At 45.0% G+C, this 14,944-nt stretch overlaps 1 protein-coding gene across 1 annotated transcript in view; it reads left to right on the top strand.

The window, feature by feature from the left end:
- AP3S2 (adaptor related protein complex 3 subunit sigma 2) overlaps positions 1–13,731 on the top strand; it is a 66,469-nt gene extending 52,738 nt beyond the window's left edge. The window contains exons 5-6 of the mRNA XM_060097381.1: positions 10,574–10,681; positions 12,757–13,731. Coding sequence (XP_059953364.1) covers positions 10,574–10,681; positions 12,757–12,885 — 237 coding nt within the window. The 3' untranslated portion in view covers positions 12,886–13,731. The remainder of the gene's footprint in view (positions 1–10,573; positions 10,682–12,756) is intronic.
- The last annotated feature ends 1,213 nt before the right edge of the window (positions 13,732–14,944 follow it).

The following is a 14,944-nucleotide window of genomic DNA, read 5'->3' as shown; positions in this document are numbered from 1 at the left end:
AAAAAAAAGCCCGTGCGCAGCAACGAAGACCCAACACAGCCAAATAAAAATAAAAAATAAAAAAAGATATGAGAATATGGATATGAAGTGGGGATGCGAGCCCTTGTCTTGTGTGATACAGCAGGCTTTCATCCTCCAATGCAGAATACCTGGAGAGGGATTGATCTAGTTTAGAGATTTCTGTGGGTATGATTGAGCTTGGAGTGTGGCGAGTGTTGACATGTCACTACCCTTTCTGCCCATGGAGTTCCTCTAGATGGGTTCCTGCCATCCCAATATAGAACTGCATTTTACTATGGAAACAGTATTATTCACGGTACTTAGTTGTAGATGCAGGGGTGCTTTATGGTATCACATTCTAGGTAACATTATGGATTTGAGTCAGATTTTGTGTCCTGCTTGCATGAGAACCTTATTTATTATAACTATAGAAAAATACATTGTAACTTTAATACTTAAAAATAAAAATAAACTTTTGGAACATGGCCAGCAATGTCTGGAGACTGTATTTTTACTGGAGGAAAGAGTGATGTTTGTTATCTTCAAGCTCCAGGTCAGTTTGCTTTTAGTGATTGCTGGAGGACAGAGGGAACAAAAAGTGCCCAGTGAACTGAGAAGGTATCTTGAGACTGAAAGACAAGACAGGCAGCTCTATATAATCAATGGATCAGTTTATTATAGGGTAGTTCACTCACAGGGTGGGATCAGGCAGTGATCTGGAAGCGTTTGCAGCTACACTCCACACTGCCGAGGGGCCCTTGGGACAGTTTCATAGTTAACCTAGTGTAGGGGGGTATGTGCTTGGAAATGGGACATGCATTCCTAAGTCAAGATTTATGAATGGGTTACTAGTCTCATGGGTAACCAGATATATGTCAGCAAAGGTCTTCATCATTGTTTGAGAACTAACAGAACATAGAGGCCACCTGGTCAGAATGATTATTATAACAATAACTATTACATACCAATCCCCTGACAACAGAGAAGTGATTACCGCACAGTACAGTCCTGGGTAGGAGCAGCAGAAGGATAGGAGGAACTGTATGTGCCCAAGATGGCGTCAGTTATGCTAACAGCCATAGACAGTGATGGCTTCTGTTGACCTGGGATTGGATTCAGAACTTCTTTGTCTTCAGTGACAAACATAACCAAGGATGAACTTTTTTTTTTTTTGCGGTACGCAGGCCTCTCACTGCTGTGGCCTCTCCCGTTGCGGAGCACAGGCTCCGGACGCGCAGGCTCAGCAGCCATGGCTCACGGGCCCAGCCGCTCTGCGGCATGTGGGATCCTTCCGGACCGGGGCACGAACCCATGTCCCCTGCATCGGCAGGTGGACTCTCAACCACTGCGCCACTAGGGAAGCCCCAAGGATGAACTTTTGAAGGTCCTGGAATCCTCTATTCTTGGATAGGTTTGTTGAAACTGACTTGTCTCCACACCCTGTAGTTCCAGAGCTGTGTCCCTAAGGAACACCTCTGTCCTTGAAGTGACACTTTTATTTTCCCTTTTAGACTGTATCAATCCTGACATGAAACGAGCAAGCTCATTTTAACCCACTTTTATCTGTGGAGGTTAACTCTTGTGTCCCAGGCAGTAGAGTGTGCTTCTCAGTGCCCGAATGGGAAGCCAGGACAACTCAAAAGGCCTGTGTCTCCTCAAAATCAGGACTTGTGAGCCAGATGAGCCTCTTTCATCCATTCAGCCAAATTTATGAAGTACCACTGTTACAAAGCACGGTGCTTGGCACTGGAGACCCAGAGAAGAATATGACATAGATTCTGCCTTCAAAGAAAATCATGGTGGAGGAGAAGAACAGACAAGTGAAAAATATGACAGTGCACTGAATTGAGTGCCTCAGGAGAGATGCATACTGGGCACAGCAGTATCACTGAGAAGAGTGTGATTATCTCAGCCTAGAGAGGTCCTTAGTCATTCTTGAATTTACTCGGCCCAAGTCTTAAGTATTCATCACCTCAAATCTTGGAAGAATGGTTTTGCAGTCTCTGATTTTTACAGAACTGCTTAACAGGATCAGCATGAAGAATGGTAGAAGGTAGTGAGGGTTAGTATTAGCAATTCTCAGCAGAGTTGGCAGCATTACAAGCCCTTGTTCAATTAGAGAAGTGCTTTCTTTCCATCAGGAAGTCCCAGCAGGTTAAACAGTCATTTAACTCTCCTTCGATGCTTCCCAGTGTTATTTTCCCCTTTCTGTGCATTTTCACAGTGGAACTGCTTACCAAGCCTTTGTTGGCACAGAACCTCTGATTCAAGCTGTTCAGAACAGGAGAGTCACACCTTCCAGGAGTCCCAAAGCTGTACCTAAGCACTATTGAATGCTCAACATACACCAGATTTATTCTTCTTATTTCATCTGTTAGTAAACTGGGTCACAGGAACACTTCCTGAGGGAGCCCAGGGTACAAACTTATAGGTCTCTATCCTGATCAGGACATTTCATATTGCCTCTAGGGAATGAGATGGGGAAGGTCTCAAACAGTTAGCTTATACTGACAGGAAAGAATAGAGGGGCCACATTGGATGCCCAGTGGATCCAGTTATAGAAGCAAGTACCTTCAACAGAGGGAGGATGATGTGACAGCTTCCTGGAAAAGAAAAATGAAGGAGACGGATGTCCAGATGTGTGGGGAGGAGAGAATAGAGTCTCGATAGCAGGTTAGATTGCCTTCAGAGGAATAGACATCTTGACTGCTAATCATTCCTACTTTCTGACTGTTTTGAGGGTTGTTGTTTTTCTCTTTAATTAATTTACTTTTTTAGTTTCGGCTGTGCCAGGTCTTAGTTGCGGCATGTGGGATCTTTGTTGTGGCATGCGGACTTCTTAGTTGTGGCATGCATGTGGGATCTAGTTCCCCGATCAGGGATTGAATCCAGGCCCCCTGCATTGGGAGCGCAGAGTTTTACCCACTCGACCACCAGGGAAGTCCCTTTGAGGAGTTTTAAGAGACAGAATTAAAAACACCAACTTTCACTCATTAAAGTGTGGCCATAAATTTATGTATCTTGATCTTGTAAAACACAGTTTCCAACCAGCATTTTACCTGTTAACATTTCAGATTCATCACCCAAAGTATTTCCTCTGTTGCCTTACCCTCACATCAAGATAACCTATTTGTTTATTAGGGTTATCTTAATCTTTTTATTCAGATTAAACTCTTCCCTGTTGTGATTACTCTTGGGTCAAATTACCAGGGGATTTGCCAGGAACTAAGAAATCAGTAGCACTTCTGTTTAAACACTTCTGAATGAATTTTGCTAGAGAGCTATGAATTACTATTACTTGATAATTGATATTTGTTCAGTGCACACTGTTTTAAGCTGGGTTTAGGGCTCTTGAGGGCCTTTACCTCTTTGCTATCTTCTATTCTGTGGTTTTTATTGCCACCTACATGACTCAGGTTTCAGATTTCTTTTTCCCTCACCTCAGTTGGTTTGTTGGTTTGATCCTTTAACCCTCAGTGTTCTCTGAGGTACTTACCTACATTTCTGCTAGCATCCTTAAGATCAGTCCATCAGTCAGCTCCTGTCATTTAACAGAACCATTCTTTGTGATCTTTTTTCTAGTTTTTTAAGTACATGAGTTTGGTATTGATTCTTGGCTGCCTTCTCCCCACACTCATGCTTGACAACCTCCAGCTTTCTCAAGGCCCCTCTATCTCCACTCAAAGAAATGTCACCCATCTTTCATGGTCCACTTCATAGTCAGTGGAAGGAAGTCTTCACTGACTTGTCAGGTTAACATGGGCAGCTGGTGAGCTAATCCCTAGTTGCCCATGCTTTGCTCATTTACACTGCACGAGTCACTGTGCTTACCAAAGGTCAGTTGTGATTGTTTCAGACCTGTTGATGCCAGTTATATTGGTATTGTAAATAAGTAACTTAATTAATAATATACAGATAAACCATGAGTGAGGAAAGAGACTTGTTCTATGAAAAATTAACTTGCTTTGGAAAGGCAAAGTAACTTGCGTTGGAAAGGCAAGTTACTTAAAAAAGGAAATGAAGTTGAATTAGGTTTGGACAGAATAACTATAGGAGACTAGAGGTGGAGGACTCCTAAAATCTAGAAGAGTTCTGTGCTTCCTGTTTCACAGGAGTCTTGAGTTCTCCCTCTCCTTTAGAGAAACTGGAAATTGTGGATGATACATTATGAGTGAATTTTATACAAGAAAAAGGCTTAGATCTCTAGCTAGCAGAAAAGATCTTTTGGGCTCCACATAAAAAATTTGATGGCTCTCTGGAATTTAAGAAAAAACAAAAATGTCATGAAGAACCTAGGGGTAAGACGGGAATAAAGACACAGACCTACTAGAGAATGGACTTGAGGATATGGGGAAGGGGAAGGGTAAGCTGTGACAAAGCGAGAGAGGCATGGACATATATACACTACCACACGTAAGGTAGATAGCTAGTGGGAAGCAGCCGCAGAGCACAGGGAGATCAGCTCGGTGCTTGGTGACCACCTGGAGGGGTGGGATAGGGAGGGTGGGAGGGAGGGAGACGCAAGAGGGAAGAGATATGGGAACATATGTATATGTATAACTGATTCACTTTGTTATAAAGCAGAAACTAACACACCATTGTAAAGCAATTATACTTCAATAAAGATGTAAAAAAAATTGATAACTCTCAAAGTAGTGTTTATAGCAGATGATTGTGGGCTTGGACATTGGGAAAAAAGTCACAATAAAAGTCAAAATAACTTATCTTTATTACATGAGTTGTCGGTTTTAAATGCTATCCATTGAGGGTAAGGAAATCAGTGTTATTATTCTGCCTCCCTCTTTTTTTCCCCCGTCTTCCTAATTTTTTGCTAGCTGTAGCTTTCTACATTATCAAAGCATATAGCATGGGCATTCTGTTTTCACTCTAATCCCATTTGTCTTAGTCCTACCATTAAGGGGATTCAATGCTCACCGCCAGTCTTTCTGCCACGGTTTTTCCAGTCACCTCTTGGTTAGCAGAAGTGTTTTCTTCTGTAGATTCCTCAAAAAAGACTCATGGGAACAATATTTCCTATTCTGTTACTCTTGATTGACAGTCACCTAGGTGTAAAATTCTTGGGTTACCCTTTGTCTCCTTGGGAATTTTTGTAAGTATTGCTCCTTTTTCTGCTAGCATTGAATTTTACTGTTGACATTTTCAAGATTTTGTCCCTCTTTTAAGTGATTTGATCTTTTTGCCTGGTGGCAGAAATTGAGAAATCTTACCTTCAAAGTCTAACTTCGGGCTTCCCTGGTGGCGCGGTGGTTGACAGTCCGCCTGCCGATGCAGGGGACATGGGTTTGTGCCCCGGTCCGGGAAGATCCCACATGCCACGGAGCGGCTGGGCCCGTGAGCCATGGCCGCTGAGCCTGCGCGTCCGGAGCCTGTGCTCCACAACGGGAGAGGCCACAACAGTGAGAGGCCCGCGTACCGCCAAAAAAAAAAAAAAAAACGTCTATCTTGGCAGTGACTGTTCTGGGTCAGTTTTTCCCTGGGACACAATGTGCCCTTTCAAGAACATCCTGAATTATATTTTTACATCATCTTTATGAACTGAGTCTTTACATATCTGTCTGTTTCTATGTTACAGTTTTCTTTTATGCATATGTTATATCTCCTTTGCTGTCTTCTGTAACTCATTTTCTCCCTATTCCTTTTAATTCTTTTTTTCATTTCATTTTAGTTGCTTTTTAAAAGTTTCTCCCCTTTTTGTTCCTCCCTATATTTTCAGCAGTCTCTCCTGCCTTTTGTTCCTTCCAGTTTCATCTTCATTTCTGTATGTTTTTTCCCTTCCACTTATGTCTTCTTCTCTTCTTGTCTCCCTGCCTCTCCCATAAACTCTTGCACTTCTGCTTTGAGCTCTTGCTTCATAGTTTTCTTTTTTCAATTTTATAAAGTATTTTATTACATTTCATCTGCTCTATCACAGCATTTTTCTGGTGTGTAGTCTTAGTCTGCCCTTTGGGTTTCCTGTTTCCTAATTTTTTTCTTGTTGCATCTTTATATAGATCCTGTGCAGATTTCATTTTTATAACTCATCTTTAAATAGATGAGTTTTTCAGGGACCAGCTATTTGCAGGATGCTTGTTTAGGGGAGGTCCCAAGTCTATATTCCAGGCTGGCTGAAGTTGTTCTCATAATTTCAGGTTCCGGGTGAGTTCCTTTACCCTTTATTTCTACCTAGCCAAGAGAGATGGGCATCTGCAATTTTTCCACCATGCAAAGGCTATCTTCTCTGCTGCCACAGAGACTGGCTCTGTGAGGCAAATAGAGCTTGTTTGGGTGTTTTCTCATTTAACTCCAACTCCAGGTCCAAGGAAGCTCCTGTTTTCCAAAAACAAGGAATCTGTTTGGTCCCAGAGGGTGTGTTCTTTACCTACAAAAAGTATATTTTTGCAGGTCTTCCTGAGCTCTCCAGCTCCCGTGTCCTCTCTCGGTAGCATCCTTTCTTCCTCTTCTCAAAAGGAAAAGAGCTCTTGCTTGAGCTCCCTGCTTTTGACAGCTTTTACACCTATTTTGGTGCCTGGGATTGTGGTTATCTTCTTCTTTTTTTTAATGTATTTATTTGTTTTGTTTTTTTTTAATTTTTGGCTCTGTTGGGTCTTCGTTGCTGTGTGCGAGCTTCCTGTAGTTGCGGCGAGTGGGGGCTACTCTTTGTTGCAGTGTGCGGACTTCTCATTGTCGTGGCTTCTCTTGTTGCAGAGCGTGGGCTCTAGGCGCATGGGCTTCAGCAGTTGTGGCATGCGGGCTCAGTAGTTGTGGCTTGCAGGCTCTAGAGCTCAGGCTCAGTAGTTGTGGCGCATGGGCTTAGTTGCTCCGTGGCATGTGGGATCTTCCCAGACCAGAGCTCGAACCCGTGTCCCCTGCATTGGCAAGCAGATTCTTAACCACTGCAGCACCAGGGAAGCCCTGTGGTTATCTTCTAATTTTGTTGAAAATGGAGTTTGCATTTTTATTTATTTCTCCTTTTTTGCACTTGAAACACATTTTGAATAGCATTTAAAAATTATGACTTCGTGATGCAGTGTTCAAATCAGAAGTCTTTTATTTTTTATTTATTTATTTTTTTTTTAAACAGGGCTTTCAGAATGAGTGTTTTTTTTTTTTTTTAAGGGCTACAAATGCTTGGCTTTTTTATTTATTTATTTATTTATTTATTTATTTATGTCTGTGTTGGGTCTTAATTTCTGTGTGAGGGCTTTCTCTAGTTGTGGCAAGCGGGGGCCACTCTTCATCGCGGTGCGTGGGCCTCTCACTATCGCGGCCTCTCTTGTTGCAGAGCACAGGCTCCAGACGCGCAGGCTCAGTAGTTGTGGCTCACGGGCCTAGTTGCCCCGCAGCATGTGGGATCTTCCCAGACCAGGGCTCGAACCCGTGTCCCCTGCATTAGCAGGCAGATTCTCAACCACTGCGCCACCAGGGAAGCCCCAGAAGTCTTAATTGACATTACCTATTAACCAACCGCTGGTCCCCATGATATCCTCTGTTAGGCCTTTCACTACACCTTCTCCATAAAGCCTCCACCACCACACTGTCATCCATCTTTTAAGCACTTGAAGCCCAAGGAAGATGCTATGAAGATGCTTTTCAGACTTATGAAAAGCCTTTTATTCATTCAACATGCCTACTCCACACTGGGCATTGTTCCAGGCCTTGGGGATAAAGCATGGAAGACTTTCTACTAGACTTTTGACACACCCTGTTCAGATGAAGAGGGTGGAAGACTCAGTTTGGAATTTTGAGGGAGTATGGTGGAAAGGGTAGAACAGTAGTTGGAGCAACTAAGCCCATGCACCACAACTAAGCCCATGCGCCACAACTACTGAGCTCTGGAATCAGACGGACCTAGATTCAGTGATCAGTTCTGCTACTAAATATGTGACTTTGGGATAGTTTATTGACTTTTCCATGTATCGGTTTACCTCAGGTGGATGTTATAAAATTAAAATAAGTTACATATGAAGTGCTCAGCACATAGTAGATGCTCAACAAGTACTACTTCCCCCATGAAGAAGGGGTTCATTAAACAAAAAGAATAAATACTAGGAGTACTGGTATAGAGACCTATTTTTTTAAATTGTGGTAACATTTACATAACATAAAGTTTACTGTCTTCATTTTTAAATGTACTGTTCAGTAGTGTTACATGTGTTCACATTTTTGTACAGCCTATCTCCAGAGCTCTTCATCTTGCAAAACTGAAACTCTGTACCCATTAAACAACACTCCCCGTTCCCTCCTCCCCTCAGTCTGTGGCAACCACCGTTCTACTTTCTACCTCTATGATTTTGACTACTAGGTACCTTATATAAATGGAATTATACTATACTTGTCCTTATATGTCTGGCTTATTTCACTTAGCATAATATCCTCAAGGTTCATCCATGCTGTAGCATGTTTCAGAATTTTCTTCCGTTGTAATGCTGAAAAATATTCCATTGCATGTATATGCCACATTTTGTTTATCTGTTCATCCATTGATGGACAGTTGGGTTGCTTCCTACTTTTGGCTATTGTGAATAATGCTGCTATGAAGATAGGTATACAAATATCTCTTTGAATCCTTCTTTTCAGTTCTTTTGGGTATAAACCCAGAAGTAATATGGTAATTCTATTTTTAATTTTTTAAGGAAACACAGTACTATTTTTGGAAGCCTATTTCTTGATGGGGAAGTATAAACAGTGTAGTCCCCCAGGGCATAATTTTAAGACCAGTCTTGTTTAACATTTTGTAAATTATCTGTATATGAGAGTTTCACTATTAAATTGCCATTGCGTATAGATAATGAAATAGTTCATATTGTGTAAAATTTTAAAACACCTCATGTGAGTGTATATGTAGACATAAAAGTGGTTGATAAGGCTTAATTAATGTAGGCAAACATATTTTATTTGTATTTGAATGTATGCTTTATTACACTCCCTCCTCGAGGTCGGAAGAAATACCCTAGTTACATCTGTTAGTGTATTCCCCTCACTTATTATGGGCAAAATATGGAGAACTGATGTGTCAGAAAACTTCATGTGTCAAAAATACACATGCACAAACTTGGAGACGTGTCTTTTTTCTTGACTGTCCATAACCTGTGGAGTATATTGGCCCTCAAATCCTCCATAGTTTAGTCTGGACTTTATGCCAGTAGGGTCTCAACTGAAGACAGTTTTTTCCCCCGGAGACATTTGATCATGTGTGGAGACATTTTTGTTGTCACAGGTGAAGGAGTGCTACTGGAGTCTAGTGCTCAGAGCCAGGGATACTGCTAAACATGCTGCGATGCACGGGACAGCTCCCCACAACAGAAAACCCTCCAGCCCCAGATGGCAATAGTGCCCAAGTTGAGAGACCTTGCCTTAGACCCAAACTACCTTCTCAGCATCATCCTCAGCCTCTCTTTTGCATAAACCTGACCTTCTAGACCCGGGTGCTCCTCAGACCATACACCAGCTGAATTGCTTCCTCCAGTGCCTTTCACCTGAAATCCTCCTCCCTGCTTCTCTGATGGCAGACCCAGCTTCAGTTCTCTCACTGTCTCGGTGAAACTGGCTCTGGTCTCTCTAGCCATTGCACTCTTCCTTCTCTGACCTCCTGTATGACTATCCCACTAATCTGGCACTTCGTTAACAATACAGAGTGGTACTTGCTCTCTTTCCAACTTAATTGAAAGTGCTTTGAAGGCCATGTTGATAGGACTTGATTTGAAATATGAAGTACCACCCCTTACATACCCCAGTGGGCACCTTGACCCACCTGGGGCTTCCCATGGCAGCTTTCCTGCCACTGTGGGATAGAGTGATTTAGTCAGCACAATACTCGGCTGTCACAGCAGTCTGAGACTCAGCTTTGTTGGGAGAAGTACTAGCTAGATGGAAGGCCCACTTGTGAGCCTCATGACCAAAAAAGTATTCACCCTGAACATGGTTTCTTATCTAAAGCTGGAAGATATGGGATGAGGACGGGTGCCAAGAAATGGGCCTGTTTTGCCTCCAGCGGAGCACAGACTGGAGGATCTTGTGAAGCCTGGGGGATAACATATTTCACATGGAAATATGCGTGGACAGGAATTGTTCTGTCATAGCTGGACTGACTTAATGCCAGTTGGTGTTTATGATGATAACACTAGTAATGAAAGGCATCATTATTTTTTTAGAACCCAGTGTGTGCCAGGCACCGGGTAGGTGCTTCACACAGGTTGTCTCCTTCTGCCCTCACCACAATCCTGGAAGGAAGCTGAAGCACTGAAAGGATGATTTGCCCAAGGTCACCCAGCTAATAACAAAGAGCGGAGCTGAAATTTAAACACAGTCTGACTTCAAATGAAGCCTGTGCTCTCAGCTACCACCTTGAGTGTAGCCAGGCCCTTCTGCACTGCTTTTGGAAGAGATTTGTGTCTTGATATGCCGGGATGTATGGGGAATCCCCTGTGGTCTCTGAGGCATTTGTTGTGAATCAGGTGCCAGTGTCAAGTATGACCACCCTGCTGCTGCAGGAAAGCCCACGAGGTTTCCTTCGGGTCCACACTGTCACTCCCACAAAGGGCTCTAACCCTTCTTATTTTTATTTCCCCTTCAGGTACACTACATTCTTCAGGAGGTGGTGATGGGTGGCATGGTGTTGGAAACAAACATGAATGAAATCGTGGCTCAGATTGAAGCTCAGAACAAGCTGGAGAAATCCGAGGTGAGATGCAGCTGTAATTTTGCCCTGGATGGTTAGAGAAGACATGGGCAGAAGGAGGAATGACTAATGTGTGGGTTTGGGTTGCTGTGGAACCTTAACAGTGTTTTCTACTCATCCTGTTTCTTCCTTGAGTCTATCGAAACTCATTGGTTTGAAGGCCAGCCATGAAGATTAAAAAGGTAAGAAAAAGGCTAAAAGTGTGAATGGAAAAGCCAGGTGGCATGGGAAGGCAAACAGCTTCTGGCTTGGGAGGTTATGGCCAATGTTTGTGGTTTCTAATTCCTCCTTCAAAGCCACGTGTTGCCTGGAGGGACCCAGAATCCCCATCTCTGATTCCAGTGTGGTTTCCTAGCTTGTGTGCCTATGAGTCTGGTCTCCCAGCAGGCACTTCTCGTGGTTTCAGACCTCAGAGTTGCCAATTTCCTTATTTCCAGTTAGCCTTATAAAAAGCTACAGTAGAGTTTGGGCTGGGTTTGAAAATAGCATACCCCAGGTCCACCCCCACATAGTGCTGAGTTTGATACAAATGCTCACAGTAAATTCCCATCCTTTTCCCCTGAGATCTCTCCATTGCCTTTGTCAGCCTTACCAGGGAGTAGAGGTTACAGGCATACACCTTCACACGTGGCAGAACAAGCAGAACAAATTACCTCTTCAATTATCTGAGTGTCTTAAAGAGCTTCATTGCTGGGCTTCCCTGGTGGCGCAGTGGTTGAGAGTCCGCCTGTCGATGCAGGAGACACGGGTTCGTGTCCCGGTCTGGGAAGATCCCATATGCCGCGGAGCGGCTGGGCCCGTGAGCCATGGCCGCTGAGCCTGCGCATCCGGAGCCTGTGCTCCGCAACGGGAGAGGCCACAGCAGTGAGAGGCCCACGTACCGCAAAAAAAAAAAAAAAAAAAAAAAAAAAAAGAGCTTCATTGCTTTGTGTAACGGAACTTGATCTTGCAAAACCAGGAATGCTTCCTGTGAGGACTGGCAGTCCTGCTGAAGAAGCTTTTCCAGACCACAGCTATTGTGGCAACTATAGTTCTCTTAGAAATGTAGGCTGGGAAGCTTCCAGGAATAGTAAGTGAGTCAGAGGCAAGGGGTTTGGAAACTAGAAGCAATGGAGACTTGCTGGGCGAGGGTGGAATTGGAGTCAGGATCCTGAAAGTAGTCAAGAAGAACGAAACGGTTTTGAGAACATCCTCGACTTCTCCCCGTCTCCGCACACCGGGGCCAAGCCTGGAGAGTGAGGGCTGACCGCAGGCACCTTTCCTCTCTGTTGTTCCCAGACTTTCTGTGTCTGTGGGTACACTCCACCTCCTACGTGTCCTTCTTCCCGTCTTGTGGCCACATGACATTTCCAAAGCCAGCTCTTGTCCATTTCATGATATTAATTGGCAAGTGGTTGTCCTAAGCTGTGACATTCCTTTTCCCTTTAAGAGTTTCCCTGTGACTGCCCTCCTCTGTAAGAGTCTTCAGTCTCTTGAGGAAAGGGTTTTGTTTTATTTTGTTTCATAACCCTGTTGGTGAATATGACTTGGTTAAACTTCCTTGGTTATTTCAACAGGCATCTACTTAACACCTACTGTGTGCCAGGCACTGTTGGCACTGGGGCTATAAAACTGCATCAGACACAACCCACCTTTAGGAGTGCAGTTTGGGTCCCTGTACTATAGAACCCACTAACCTAAAGATTGTTGTGTTGGCCACGTTTGAGGCATAAGGAGGGAAAAATCAAAATGTGCATTGCAGGGCCTCCCTGGTGGCGCGGTGGTTGAGAGTCCGCCTGCCGATGCAGGGGATACGGGTTCGTGCCCCGGTCTGGGAGGATCCCATATGCCACGGAGCGGCTGGGCCCGTGAGCCATGGCCGCTGGGCCTGCGCATCCGGAGCCTGTGCTCCGCAACGGGAGAGGCCACAACAGTGAGAGGCCCGCATACCGCAAAAAAAAAAAAAAAAAAAAAAAAAAAAATGTGCATTGCATGTGCTCGGTTTGGACATTTTCTAGCCCTCTTTCACTTGTTTTTATTTAAGGCTTAAGCAGATGACACTGAGGGTTTCTCTTATACCCACCTTCACGTCTCCCCAGGGTGGCCTTTCAGCAGCGCCCGCCCGGGCCGTGTCCGCTGTGAAAAACATCAACCTGCCGGAGATGCCTCGGAATATCAGCATTGGCGATCTCAACATCAAAGTCCCCAACCTGTCCCAGTTTGTCTGAGAGTGGAAGATGGCTGAACTGAATCCTTGGAACCAGCAAAGCTGAGCCAGTCCTGCAGCAAAACCCGCTCTGCGCCCTAGAGGAGTCCAGCCTCAGGCCGTGGCCCCTGCTATCCCGAAGCGGGAAGGAGTCCTGTGTCCACTGGCAGCGTTTGTGCTTGCTTCTCACATGTGCGGCCTTGCCCGTCTCTTGTACACACAGCCACTGCAGATGTGAGGGGCCCTGGCTTCCTCAGTGGGTGTCAGGTGCCCAAGCCACTCGCCCCCTTTACCTGCCACGTGCAGCCACTCCCAGGGATTGCAAACTGTAGTGAGAGGCCCCCCTGCTCCCAGAACCCCACCGCGAGGATGTTCTCTGACGCGAGTCTTCAACCTTAGCACCACGTGGCTCCCTGAGGTCCTGTAGCATTGACTTTCCTGGTGAGGTGCCATAGCTGGAAAAGAGCTGACCCTCTAGATTTGGGGATGTGGTGAGTGGCAAACAAGGGCAGGATGTTATGAGATCCAGAGTTGCCTACTGACTCTACTCGAGTTGGCACACCCAGAATCCTTCTGTAGAGCCACGCTGTCTCATCACCACCTCCTGCAGCATACACTCCCCACTGCCACAGTCCTGGCCGTGCCCAGGTGTTTATGTGCAGGACACAGTCCAAATCATAAGCCTGTTGTTTGCCTTCCCCCCACATTTCTGCCAATAGGGAGGACACCCCCCTCAGCCAGAGGGGTCCCCCTCAAAGGGGAGGGGCCCTGTGTCTGTAGAAAGCAAAGTTGACAACATGGGGAACATCTAAGAATTATGACTCTTCCAGGTTTAAAATACATTCTCCTTCCGAGGAGCAGACTGGTCGGTTGCTGTGTTATGAATGATGAGTCTTCTTTGTACAGGAAACCCACTGCTGTCTACACCAGCTTCTGGAGCATGAAAGCCTGAGCTGGGGTCATGTGTTCTGGACCTGGCACAGGGGAAGGCTGGGGACACGGGCAGCCTGCTGGCTGAAACCGGTGGCAGTGCAACATCTTCTCCCCCGTGTGCGAGGGGTCCCTGCCTGAGCTCACTCTGGGCACACCCTGTTCCCCTCAGATGACAGTCCCCTGGAGCTAGCTGTGGAAACCTGTAGATGTTTACATTCGGTAAGAGCCTTTCTTCCTGTGGTTAACTTAGAGCTGAAGCTGCTCCTCGAAGCAGTGCTTCCTACTCCCGTGCTGCCTCGGGGCCAGGTCTCAGGTATGATGTTGAGCTGCCTTGAGATTACGGAGCTCGCTGCACCATCACGGTAAAGCCTCCCGGCCTGGGGACTTTTCATGCCTGCCAGCCAGTGGCCCAAACTGTTTCCTCAGGCCTCCTGATGCTGTCGCAGAGCCCGTCTGAGATGGTGCCCGGCAGGACCATGGTCAGGACCACGTCTTTTCCCGCTTTGAACAGTGCTTCCTGTGCTTGGTGCCTTTTACTCTCTGTAGCCTCTTAACCTCAGTCTTTTGGAACATCTCTGATAACCTCAGAGATGGGTAGTATTGATCAGAATGTAGGCCCTCTTATGTTGGAAGAGGGAAATGTAGGTTTATATATCTATCTGATGTTAAAACCTCTGATATTCTTTTAAAGAGTTTAATTTTTATTTTTAACAGACATTTCAGTATATTCACATCCCTCTCACATTTGCTGAAAGCGATACAGGAACAAAGAAGGAAAATGATATTTATTTTGCACCTCCTGTAAGGTGGCATGAGTGAGATCCTTCCACAATCCTTACAACAGACACTGTTATCTCCATTTTGCAAGTCAAGAAAGTAAGACTCAGAGAGGTCAAGTAACCTGCTTTAGGTCACAAGGGCTAAGAATTGAGACTGTCTGTATGTCTAAATCCACAGTTCATTTTTTTTCACTGCTCAAGATGGCTTCTCCTGATTTTATTTTCTTTCTTATGGATGAGGAAACCTCAAAAAGTTTAGGTAGCTTCTCAGAAACTGTGATAAAAACTGGCTTGGTAGGGCTTCCCTGGTGGCGCAGTGGTTGCGAGTCCGCCTGCCAATGCAGGGGACACGGGTTCGTGCCCCCGTCC

This window comes from Mesoplodon densirostris, chromosome 4, assembly GCF_025265405.1.
Source record: "Mesoplodon densirostris isolate mMesDen1 chromosome 4, mMesDen1 primary haplotype, whole genome shotgun sequence".
NCBI lineage: Eukaryota > Metazoa > Chordata > Mammalia > Artiodactyla > Ziphiidae > Mesoplodon > Mesoplodon densirostris.
This window is presented reverse-complemented; position numbering and strand designations above follow the sequence as displayed.